The 13509-nt window shown below is 44.7% G+C and overlaps 1 protein-coding gene across 1 annotated transcript in view; it reads left to right on the forward strand.

Moving 5' to 3' along the window:
• The first annotated feature begins 315 nt into the window (after positions 1-315).
• LOC135504835 (SH3 and cysteine-rich domain-containing protein 2-like) overlaps positions 316-13509 on the forward strand; it is a 45588-nt gene continuing 32394 nt past the window's right edge. Inside the window, exon 1 of the mRNA XM_064923727.1 lies at positions 316-798. Within this exon, the coding sequence (XP_064779799.1) occupies positions 709-798 (90 nt within the window). The 5' untranslated portion in view covers positions 316-708. The remainder of the gene's footprint in view (positions 799-13509) is intronic.

A 13509-nucleotide genomic window follows, 5' to 3' on the forward strand; every position in this document is an offset into this window, starting at 1 on the left:
ATGGTGCTGAAACACAACGTTCCACCTAGCCTTCCTACAACTCCACTTTGAAATAACATCATCCAACATAAAAGCAGTCATAACCATAAACCGAAAGAACATTATTAATAGACATGTTGCATTGCCATCAACATCTTCAGAGACGTACACCTGCGTCCTAGCACCGCCCAGGTCTACCAACGTCATCAACTTTGATCCAGTCCTGACGTGGTACTACACTAACATTTACATAGTGTAAGGGGGTTAGGCCAATCAGGTTGAGCCAACCTTGTCACTAAATCAAAGTTTTGTAAAGGCGCGTGTGGCAGAAGCTGAGCGAAGCAGTGGACAGCGCTCATCAATAGATACACGGATAAAGATAAGGCTATATAATACGCTTTGGCTAGTGGATATTTACAATTGTTTTAAAGTAGCCTAACGTGATACGAGGATTTTTTTTATTTGGAAGAGAGAGGATATTGTTTTTGCGACGGAGTGGCTTTGCGCGTCAATATACCTTATTCACTGGAATGTTATCGAGTAAATTACTTCGATTTGACTCGTGAAAAAGTGAAAAGCATGAGCCTTTATAGCCTACGTATGCTTTCAAGTTCATAGCCCACGAATACCGGTCGCGTTAGACGTTTGTTGTATTTCACTAGAGCATATTTAACCACGGTATCCAATTTTGGCAGTATACGGTAATAGCTTCTGCTTGTCTGCCAAAAGATGACGGAAAACAATGAGAAGGAGAATGAACCGCAACACCGGGACCTCCATCGTTGCCAGAGCACTGTGCCTATTCAGCCCGAATCAAAGGTAAGACATTCGGCTTTACTTTGAAGCCTTGCAGGTGCGCACGCAAAGACGTTGATTCTAGTTGCCAGATATTAGTTTAAATGCAATGTAGTTTAATGGCCTGAATCAAACGATGAGGACTTATAGCCATACCTAACCATTTTTAGACTACATTTTTCGTTTATATGCAAAGCATTTATATTTATTTTTGAGACCCAACATGATTGAGAAAAACTGTGATGTGACACCACAGGCGGCAAAAGTGACAGCATGTATCGAAAGTGACAGCTAGCAGCTAGCCTTAAATGACAGTGTCATGGTGCTTTCAAGACAACTGGGAACTCGGGGAAAAACGAGGTCAAATCATGACATCAGTGATCTTCAGGTCGGAAAGGCGGGGCTCTAGAAAGAGGTCCGAGTTCCCGACTTGTAATTCCGAGTTGGATGACTGTTCGAAAAACCAGTTGGAGCTTGTTATTTTCCAAGTTCCCAGTTGTGTTGAACACACTGAAGTCGGAACTCTGTGAGTTGTTTGAGAGAAGACTATAGCTTAAGGAGGGATGAACCTGCATGTCACCAGATGAAATCTACAAGATCCAAATATTCATAAAAGTAATAATAATACATTTTATTTATAAAGCAGCATTGTTTTTTATACAAAAAATGCATAGACATATTTAAAACGTATTACAGAATGTTATTAGGTACGCCCATCTAGTACCGGCTTGGACTCCCCTTTGCCTCCAGAACCGCCTGAATTCTTTGGGGCATGATTTATAAAACGTGTCGGAAACGTTCGTTGCTCAATTGGTATCAAGGGACATAACGTATGCCGGGAATACATTCCCCACACCAGGCAGGATGGGTCCATGGATGCTGCTTACGCCAAACGTTGACTCTGCCATCAGCATGACGCAACCGCAATAGTTGGAGCAGGCAATTGTTTTTCCACTCCTCAATTGTCCAGTGTTGATGATCGCGCCCTCACTAGAGCCGCTTCTCCTTGTTTTTAGTTGATAGGACTGGAACCCGGCGTGGTCGTCTGCTGTGTCATTCTGCACACCACTGTTGTACCATGCCGTGATTTGCATGTTTGTGGCCCGCCTGTTAGCGTGCATGATTCTTGGCATTTTCTTCCGACCTTTCTCACCAACAAACTGTCTTCTCCCACAGGACTTCAGCTGACTGGATGTTTTTTGTTTGTCGCACCTTTCGCAGTAAACCCTAGACACTGTGGTGCGTGAAAAGCCCTGAATGGGGACCGTTTCTGAGACACTGGATCCGGCGTGCCTGGCGCCGACGATCATACCACGCTCAAAGTCACTTAGGTCACTTGTTTTTACCCATTTTAACATTCAATCGAACAGTAACTGAATGCCTCAATGCCTGTCTGCCTGCTTTATATAGCAAGCCATGGCCACGTTGACTCACTGTCTGTAGGAGCGATTCATTTTCATGAACGGGATGGCGTACCTAATAAACTGACTGGTGAGTGTACTGTATATGAAACAGTGTAATATAAAACAACAAAAGTAGCCTACATAGGGAATAATACAATTGGTAGGCCTACATATAAAAGTGGATAACCAGTAAGAAAGATACAAAAGCAATTGAAAATAGGCCAACTTTTTCTACTGCCTCTTAAAATTAAGATTGTTTACAAAATCGTTGGTACTTCTATTAAAACAAGCCAAGGCTACCAACCCAAAAAATAACGTATTACACACACAACAGAAAAAAAACACTATCCAAAACTTTAATTGATTCCAGAGCCCTGACAACCTTCTACTCTGCACCTGGATTTGTGTGGTGTGTGTATATGTATGTGTGTGAGTGTTGTTTGACTGTTTCTGTATGCACACGGAGTGTACAAAACATGACATAGACTGATGAGTTGAATCCAGGTGAAAGCTATGATCCCTTATTGAATTCACTTGTTAAATCCACTTCAGGCAGTGTAGACGAAGGGTAGAAGACAGATTAAAGAAGGATTTTAAACATTGAGACAATTGAGACATGGATTGTGTATGTGTGGCATTTAGAGGTTGTATGGGCAAGACAAAATATTTAAGTGCCTTTGAACGGGGTATGGTAATTGGTGCCAGGCATACCGGTTTGAGTGTGTCAAGAACTGTAATGCTGCTGGGTTTTTCATGCTCAACAGTTTCACTTGTGTATGAAGAATGGTCCACCACCCAAAGGAAATCTTTTTGTCAATAACAGCTGGTGCGCGATGTCTAATATTAAGGTAGTCTCGAGGTATTGCTCGCCTAAGGCAGAGTACCTCATGATGAGCTGTAGAACCGTACTATCTACCGAGAGAGTTTTCATCTATATTTTTCTTAGCCATCTATTTTCCACCACAAACCGACACTGGCACTAAGACCACACTCAATGAGCTATATAAGGCCAATAGCAAACATGGAAATGCTCATCCAAAAGTGGCGCTCCTAGTGGCTGGGGACTTTAATGCAGGCAAACTGAAATCTGTTTTACCTAATTTCTACCAGCATGTCAAATGCAACCAGAGAAAAAAAACTCTAGATCACCTTTACTCCACACACAGAGACACATACAAAGCTCTCCCTCACCCTCCATTTGGCAAATCTGACCATGATTCTATCCTCCTGATTCCTACTTGCAAGCAAAAACTAAAGCAGGAAGTACCAGTGACTCGCTCAATACCAAAGTGGTCAAATGACGTGGATGCTACACTACAGGACTAGAATATGTTTCAGGATTAATCCAATGGCTTTGAGGACTATATCACCCCAGTCACTGGCTTCATCAATAAGTACATCAACAACATCTTCCCCAACAGTGAATGCATGTACATACAGTGGCTTGCGAAAGTATTCACCCCCCTTGATATGTTTCCTATTTTGTTGTCTTACAACCTGAAATTAAAATATATTTTTGGGGGCTTGTATAATTTGATTTACACACATGCCTACCACTTTGAAGAAACAAAATATTTTTTCTTGAGAAACAAACAAGAAATAAGACCAAAACAAACGTACAACTTGAGCGTGCATAACTATTCAACTATTCAAAGTCAATACTTTGTAGAGCCACCTTTTGCAGCAATTACAGTTGCAAGTCTCTTGGGGTAGGTCTCTATAAGCTTGGCACATCGAGCCACTGGGATTTTTGCCCATTCTTCAAGTTCCGCTGGTTCCGCTGGTGTACAGCAATCTTTAAGTCATACCACACATTCTCAATTGGATTGAGGTCTGGGCTTTGACTAGGACATTCCAAGACATTTAAAGGTTTCCCCTTAAACCACTTGAGTGTTGCTATAGCAGTATGCTTAGGGTCATTGTCCTGCTGGAAGGTGAACCTCCGTCCCAGTCTCAAATCTCTGGAAGACTGAAACAGCTTTCCCACAACAATTTCCCTGTATTTAGCACCATCCATCATTCCCTCAATTCTGGCCAGTTTCCCAGTCCCTGCCAATGAAAATGATGGTGTTCTCGGGGTGATGAGATGTGTTGGGTTTGCACCAGACATAGCGTTTTCCTTGATGGCCTAAAAGCGAAATTTTAGTCTCATCTGACCAGAGTACATTCTTCCATATGTTTGGGAAGTCTCCCACATGCCTTTTGGCGAACACCAAACATGTTTGCTTATTTTTTTCTTTAAGCAATGGATTTTTTTCTGGCCGCTCTTCCGTAAAGCCCAGCTCTGTGGAGTGTTCGGCTTAAAGTGATCCTATGGACAGATACTATCATCTCCACTGTGGAGCTTTACAGCTCCTTCAGGGTTATCTTTGTTCTCTTTGTTGCCTCTCTGATTAATGCCCTCCTTGCCTGGTCCATTAGTTTTGGTGGGCAGCCCTCTCTTGGCAGGTTTGTTGTGGTGCCATATTCCTTGCCTTTTTTAATAATCAAATAAAATGTATTTATATAGCCCTTTGTACATCAGCTGATATCTCAAAGTGCTGTACAGAAACCCAGCCTAAAACCCCAAACAGCAAGCAATGCAGGTGTAGAAGTAATAATGGATGTAATGGTGCTCCGTGGGATGTTCAAAGTTTCGGAAATATTTTTTTATAACACAACCCTGATCTTTACTTCTCCACAACTTTGTCCCTGACCTGTTTGGAGAGCTCATTGGTCTTCATGGTGCTGCTTGCTTGGTGTTGCCTCTTGCTTAGTGGTGTTGCAGACTCTAGGGCCATTCAGAACAGGTGTATATATACTGAGATCATGTGACAGATCATGTGACACATAGATTGCACACAGATGGACTTTATTTAACTAATTATGTGACTTCTGAAGGTAATTGGTTGCACCAGATCTTCTTTAGGGGCTTCATAGCAAAGGGGGTGAATACATACAGTGGGGAGAACAAGTATTTGATACACTGCCGATTTTGCAGGTTTTCCTGCTTACAACGCATGTAGAGGTCTGTAATTTTTATCATGGGTACACTTCAACTGTGAGAGATGGAATCTAAAACAAAAATCCAGAAAATCATATTGTATGATTTTTAAGTAATTAATTTGCATTTTATTGCATGACATAAGTATTTGATACATCAGAAAAGCAGAACTTAAAATTTGGTACAGAAACCTTTGTTTGCAATTACAGAGATCATACGATTCCTGTAGTTCTTGACCAGGTTTGCACACACTGCAGCAGGGATTTTGGCCCACTCCTCCATACAGACCTTCTCCAGATCCTTCAGGTTTCGGGGCTGTCGCTGGGCAATGCAGACTTTCAGCTCCCTCCAAAGATTTTCTATTGGGTTCAGGTCTGGAGACTGACTAGGCCACTCCAGGACCTTGAGATGCTTCTTACGGAGCCGCTCCTTAGTTGCCTTGGCTGTGTGTTTCGGGTCATTGTCATGCTGGAAGACCCAGCCACGACCCATCTTCAATGCTCTTACTTAGGGAAGGAGGTTGTTGGCCAAGATCTTGCGATACATGGCCCCATCCATCCTCCCCTCAATATGGTGTAGTCGTCCTGTCCTCTTTGCAGAAAAGCATCCCCAAAGAATTATATTTCCCCCTCCATGCTTCACGGTAGGGATGGTGTTCTTGGGGTTGTACTCATCCTTCTTCGTCCTCCAAACAGTTTAGACCAAAAAGCTCTATTTTTGTCTCATCAGACCACATGACCGTTTCCCATTCCTCCTCTGGATCATCCAGATGGTCATTGGCAAACTTCAGACGGGCCTAGACATGCACTGGCTTGAGCAGGGGGAACTTGCGTGCGCTGCAAGATTTCAATCCATGACGGGGTAGTGTGTTACTAATGGTTTTCAATGAGACTGTGGTCCCAGCTCTCTTCAGGTCATTGACCAGGTCCTGCCGTGTAGTTCTGGGCTGATCCCTCACCTTCCTCATGATCATTGATGTCCCACGAGGTGAGATCTTGCATGGAGCCCCAGACCGAGGGTGATTGACCGTCATCTTGAACTTCTTCCATTTTCTAATAATTGCACCAAAAGTTGTTTCCTTCTCACCAAGTTGCTTGCCTATTGTCCTGTAGCCAATCCCAGCCTTGTGCATGTCTACAATTGTATCACTGATGTCCTTACACCCTCTCTGGTCTTGGCCATTGTGGAGAGGTTGGAGTCTGTTTGATTGAGTGTGGGGACAGATGTCTTTTATACAGGTAACGAGTTCAAACAGGTGCAGTTAATACAGGTAATGAGTGGAGAACAGGAGGGCTTCTTAAAGAAAAACTAACAGGTCTGTGAGAGACGGAATTCTTACTGGTTGGTAGGTGATCAAATACTTATATCATGCAATAAAATGCAAATTAATTACTTAAAAATCATACAATGTGATTTTCTGGATTTTTGTTTTAGATTCCGTCTCTCACATTTGAAGTGTACCTATGATAAAAATTACAGACCTCTACATGCTTTGTGAGTAGGAAAACCTGCAAAATCGGCAGTGTATCAAATACTTGTTCTCCCCACTGTATGCACGCACCACTTTTCCATTTTTGTAATTTTTTTCATTTCACTTCACAAATTTTGACTATTTCGTGTATGTCCATTACATGAAATCCAAATAAAAATCCATTTAAATTACAGGTTGTAATGCAACAAAATAGGAACAGGCAACATCCGAGCTATAGGCTAGAGCTTCCGCTTTCAAGAAGCGGGACCCCAAATCGGACACTTGTAAGAAATCCCGCTATGCCCTCAGACGAACCATCAAACAGACAAAGCGTCAAACAGGCAAATCATCAGATGTGGCAGGGCTTGCAAACTATTACAGACTACAAAGGGTAGCACAGCTGCGAGCTTCCCAGTTACCTGAGCCTACCAGATGGAATAAATGCCTTTTACGCTCGCTTCGAGGCAAGCAACACTGAAGCAAGCATGAGAGCACGAGCTGTTCTGGATGACTGTGTGATAACACTCTCTGTAGCCAATGTGAGCAAGACCTTTAAACAGTTCAACAGTCACAAGGCTGCTGGTGCCACGACGTGGACTCAGAGCATGCGCAGACACACTGGCAAGTGTCTTCACTGACATGTTCAACCTCTCCCTGACCAAGTCTGTAATACATAAATATTTCAAGCACACCACCATAGTCCCTGTGCCCAAGAAAGCGAAGGTAACCTGCCTAAATGACTACTGCCCCGTAGCACTCACATCGGTAGCCATGAAGTGCTTTGAAAGGCTGGTCATGGCTCACATCAACACCATAATCCCAGAAATCCTAGACCCATTCCAATTCGCATTCCAACTGCCCCAACAGATCCACAGATGATGCAATCTCAATTTCACTCCACACTGCCCTTTCCCACCTGGACAAAAGGAACACCTATGTGAGAATGCTGTTCATTGACCACAGCTCAGCATTCAACACCATAGTGCCCACAAAGCTCATCACTAAGCTAAGGACTAAACACCTCCCTCTGCAACTGGATCCTGGACTTCCTGATGGCCGCCCCCAGGTGGTAATGGTAGGCAACAACACATCTGCCACACTGATCTTTAACACGGGGACCCCTCAGGGGTGTGTGCTTAGTCCCCTTCTGTATTCCCTGTTCACCCACAACTCCGTGGCCAAGCACGACTCCAACACCATCATTAAATTGGCTGACAACACAACGGTGGTAGGCCTGATCACCGACAACGATGAGACAGCCTATAGGGAGGAGGTCAGAGACTGCCAGGACAACAACCTAACCCTCAATGTGAGCAAGACAAGGGAGATGATCGTGGACTACAGGAAAATTAGGGCCATTCACATCGACAGGGCTGTAGTGGAGCGGGTGGAGAGTTTCAAGTTCCTTGGTGTCCACATCACCAACAAACTATCATTGTCCAAACACACCAAGACAGTCGTGAAAAGGGCATGACAACGCCTTTTCCCCCTAGGAGACTGAAAATATTTGGCATGGGTCCCCAGATCCTCAAAAGATCTCCAGCTGCACCATCAAGAGCATCCTGGCCGGTTGCATCACCGCCTGGTATGGCAACTGCTCTGCATCCGACCGTAATGGGCGCAACAGAGGGTAGTGCGTACGGCCCAGTACATAACTGGGGCCAAGCTTCCTGCCATCTAGGACGTATATATACAGTACTAGGCGATGTCAGAGGAAGGCCCAAGAAATTGTCAAAGACTCCAGTCACTCAAGTCATAGACTGTTCTCTCTGCCACCGCACTGCAAGCAGTACCAGAGCACCAAGTCTAGGTCCAAAAAGCTCATTAACAGCTTCTACCCCCAATTAATTAAATGGCCACCCAGACTATTTGCATTGACACCTTCCCTTGTTTTACACTTCTGCTACTCACTGTTAATTATCTTTGCATAGTTACTTTACCCCTACCTACATGTCCAAATTACGTCGACTAACCTGTGCCCCCGCACAATGACTCGGTACCGGTACCCCCCTGTATATAGCCTCATTATTGTTATTTTACTGTGTTACTTAGTAAATGTTTTCTTAACTCTGTTTTCGTAAAACTGCATTGTTGGTTAAGGGCTTGTAAGCATTTCACGGTAAGGTCTACCTGTTGTATTCGATGCATTTGACAAATAAAATGTGATTTGATTTAACTTGACACAACTGTGGGAAGCATTGGAGTCAACATGGGCCAGAATCCCCGTCGAACACGTTCAACACCTTGTAGAGTCCATGCCCTGACAAATTTAGGCTGTTCTGAGGTGTGCAAAAAAAAGGTGTGCAACTCAATATTAGGAAGGTGTTCCTAATGTTTTATACACTCAGTGTATGTGTGTATGTTGTGTTAGAATGTGTGTATGCGTGCATGCTTTTGAGAGTGTGTGTGCGCATGCATGTGTGTGTGTGTGTGTGCGTGCGTGCGTGTGTGTGCGTGCGTGTGTGTGTGTGTATGCGTGCATGCTTTTGAGAGTGTGTGTGCGCATGCATGTGTGTGTGTTTGTGCATGTGTGTGCGTGTGTGTGTGTGCGTGCGTGTGTGTGTGCGTGCATGTGGGCGCGCGTGTGTGTGTATGTGATGGAATGTGCACTGACAGGGACAGTGCTCCAGAGACAGTCTGGGTGTAGATCCCTGAGAGTTTGTTTTTATCCCAGTGGTGGAACTTTGTGCCTGGGCACACGTGAGCTCCAGCTCCCATTACTCTCCAGAACTCTAGACAGGCACACCACGTACTAGAGGTTGTATGAATGGTGATTTGAGGTGGTTTGCTGAATCACACTTGTGTGATGAGTAACATTGTTTTATACTTGAATACTTACCTAGGCTTTAGCTTAAGTGTCTAACACAGGCATGCAGGAAACCCGGGTTTGAACCCAACTGGTCACACGCAACATTAGGTTGTCAATGATCTATATGCAAACTGAGACTGCCCTCAAAAAGTATTTGTTTTACCAAATGTTTGTGTTAAAGATGTTTTTTTTGGACATCCCCTTTCCCATGGGCCCCAATTATTTCAACCAATAGTATCTCTGTGCTCAATGTACCTTTTTTGATTGATCATGGAAACACTCACACACCAGTCACCAAGCATACACACACACAGAGACAAGTGTTAAAAGGGATGAGCTACGGTACATTTCGACCAGGGAGGGCGGACTCAGTCCTCGACCGTCACCTGAGAATTTATGACTCAATCAGGTAACAGATGTTTTCTTTGTCTGGCCACCAGCTGGGTCATAACTCAGTGGGTCGCTGGCTCAACAAGACATGGGGAAAACAAAGGGTGTCCCATGTTTCACTTCCCGCCAAGCCAAAGCCCCGGCTGGCAGCCACAGGCCCATTTCCAACCGGTTAGAGGAGTCTCAGTGTATAACGGCCAGGAGGACATGTGGCATATCATCCCTCTTTCCCGTATTGTGTCTCTCTCCTCTCTCCACTCTCGCTGTCCCTCTCCACTCCAATTTCAAATGGCTCTGGGAGAATTTGTCATAGTCTTAAATGGGACCGCTGGCCTCAGCGCTCTGCTAAGTGACCTTCTCCTCCTTTGGGGTGCAGTGACAGCTATGTTCTCTGAAACAAATGATTTTGGCCCTTTTTACTCCCTCTACCTCCCTGCTGGGGGAGGTTTCTAAGGGGGAGGTAAGACTAATGGGTGAGGTTGATAGTCTCCCGAGTGGCGCAGCAGTCTAAGGCACTGCATCTCAGTGCCAGAGGCTCCACTACAGACCCTGGTTTGATCCTGGGCTGTATCACAACCGGCCGTGATCGGGAGTCCCATAGGGCGGTGCACAATTGGCCCCAATATTATCCGGGTTTGGCCGGGGTAGGCTGTCATTGTAAAATAAGAATTTGTTCTTAACTGACTTGCCTGGTTAAATAAATTAAATTAAAATAACAATTCCACTCAAGGGGTTTGAGTTCTAATCAAAGGGGCATGGAGCAGTGATTCCCCTATCATTGTGAAGCTGGGGTGGACCACCTTTGCCTACAGCTCTGAAATAGAACTACGTTTCCCTCTCTGCCTAAATCACTTTTGTGTTGATTGGTTTCATTTGCCCCAAAAATGGTTAAATAGCCCCTAGATGTTGATTATGGGGGTCTTTGTGCCCCTTCTTGGAAATGAATCAATAGGGGGAACACTGGATATAAAGAGGTAGTGTTGAATTAAAACTCTGATAGTGCAGAAGAGTACAGAGCCTCGTCACATGGCCCATCAGTTCTTCAATTAACACACAACGTACCGGGCACAGATGTCTATTCCACGTTGGTTCAATGTAATTTCATTGAACTGACATTGAAACTACGTTGATTCAACCCGTGTCTGCCTAGTGGGAATGCACATTTATGAGGGGGAAATTATGATACTGCGCTCTCTCTATCAGTGGAGGCTGCTGAGGGGAGGACTGTTCATAATAATGGCTGGAACGGCGCAAATGGAATGGCATCAAACACATAGAAACCATGTGTTTGATACCATTCTACCTATTCCGCTCCAGCCATTACCACGAGCTCATCCTCCCCAATTAAGGTGCCAGCAACCTCCTGTTCTCTCTATATCTATCCTGCACGCACTCTTCATCCGTCTCTCCCTTCTCTGCCTCTTTAATGTTGCACCCCTCTCTTTGCGTCGTTATCTTGTTTCCCTCTCTCCCTCTGTTCACTTTCGTATGAACATTTTCTCTGAACTCTCTCCTCACCCACTCTGTTTTCTCTTCGATTCATTCTTGTCTCCTTCACTATACACTTCTCCACATTTGATGTTCCCTCTCCTTTGAATGCCCCCCTCTGTTTCCGCCCCCCTCTGTCTCTATGGACATTGATTGGGTGGTGATGGCTGGCTGAGCACTTGGCAGGTTAGAGGTGTGATTACGGGCAGGGTAGCGTGCCAGGGACAGTGCCCGTGCCAAGACGGGGGGGATAGAGTGATGGAGAAAATAGCAAGGAAGCAAGAGGGACAAAAATAGAAAGATAGGACAGAGAGATGAGAGTGAAGACTAGAGAGAGATGGAAGTGATGGGACACAAGCAAGAGTGAAAGAAGAGAGCAAGGAAGCGAAAGAGACATGTCATCTGTGTTTTGGCTTCTTGACTGTGCCTCCACAAACAGTCATTCCACAGTGTAAAGGTTACATCATTCATAGCATATTATACTACTATGGAGGCACTACGGAGAAGCAATAATAGAACGTGTGTGTGTGTGTGTGTGTGTGTGTGTGTGTGTGTGTGTGTGTGTGTGTGTGTGTGTGTGTGTGTGTGTGTGTGTGTGTGTGTGTGTGTGTGTGTGTGTGTGTGTGTGTGTGTGTGTGTGTGTGTGTGTGTGTGTGTGTGTGTGTGTGTGTAAGCATGACTGTATATATTTGTGTGCTAACTTTGGTTTGGGCAAGTGTTTGTGAGAGTGCGTGTGTCCGTGTTTGTTTACACACACTCACAGCTTGCCAAACTGAGTGACCTGCTGACCTTTAAATAAAAATGTCTGTACAGAGAACAGATGGAGAGAGAGAGAAAGCAAGGTTAGAGAGAGAAAGGAAAAGAGAAAGTGAGACGGAGAGAGAGAGAAATCATAGGTGGAGAGGGAGAGATGTAGAGAGAGAGCAAGGGTAGAGAGAGAGAGAAAGAAGCAGAGAGAGAGAGAGAGAGAGGGAGAGAATGAGAGAGAGAGAGAGAGAGATGGCAAAGCAACAAGAGAATACAGAAGGATGAAGGAGGAGGCAACGCTAACCATTAGCTAGACCAACCCAGGGCCACGAACTGATCATTTATAACACTCTGAATGATGATCCTTCTAATACCCTTGATTGAGCTCCACAAAGTGCTGACCCAGAAAAGTCACAGTTGGAGAACAAGAGAACAAGAGTGTGCTGACAGTGATGACCTTTTACTGTTGCAATTATATTCTTGATATATTAATCTAGATGTAATTTAGGATTACCACATGCACACTCACACACACACACACTCACACACACACACGCACACACTCACACTCTCACACCCCTGATGATATTTGGAATATTTAAGAAATCAAGGCCTTCCCGAGATATGGGATAGTAATTGCAAAGAGTTTGCCCTGGATCAAGGTATAAGTGATAGGTTGTCCATACAAAATATTTCTTAACCCAACCATCAGTCTCACAAAGCCTCAGTGTGACTGCCGTAAATTGCCTCTGTGTTGTGTTTTGATTGGCTTACATATAACCATAAGATCAGGGTTGGTGTTGATCTTTTTTTCTCTGATGATGACAGGACAAATTTCTATAAACAAATGCTGTAAAGCCCTTATACGTCAACTCCTCTCTTCCACACCTCTCTTCCACACCAAGGCAGTCGTGAAGAGGGCACGACAAAACCTATTCCCCTTCAGGAGACTGAAAAGATTTGGCTTCCCCAGATCCTCAAAAGGTTCTACAGCTGCACCATCGAGAGCATCCTGATGGGTTGCATCACTGCCTGGTATGGCAGCTGCTTGGCCTCCGACCGTAAGGCACTACAGAGGGTAGTGTGTACGGCCCAGTACATCACTGTGACCAAGCTTCCTGCCATCCAGGATCTCTATACCAGGCGGTGTCAGAGGAAGGCCTCCAGCCACCCTAGTCATAGACTGTTCTCTCTGCTACCACATGGCAAGTGGTACCGGAGCGCCAAGTCTAGGTCCAAGAGGCTTCTAAACAGCCTCTACCCCCAGGGCTCCCGAGTGGCGCAGCGGTCTAAGGCACTCCATCTCAGTGCAAGATGCGACCGGTATGCCGTCATTGTAAATAACAATTTGTTCTTAAGTTACTTGCCTAGTTAAATAAAGGTAAAAATAAATTAATACCCCCAGCCATAAGACTCCTGAACATCTAATCAAATGGCTACCCAG

Source organism: Oncorhynchus masou, chromosome 18 (genome assembly GCF_036934945.1).
Source record: "Oncorhynchus masou masou isolate Uvic2021 chromosome 18, UVic_Omas_1.1, whole genome shotgun sequence".
NCBI classification, from domain to species: domain Eukaryota; kingdom Metazoa; phylum Chordata; class Actinopteri; order Salmoniformes; family Salmonidae; genus Oncorhynchus; species Oncorhynchus masou.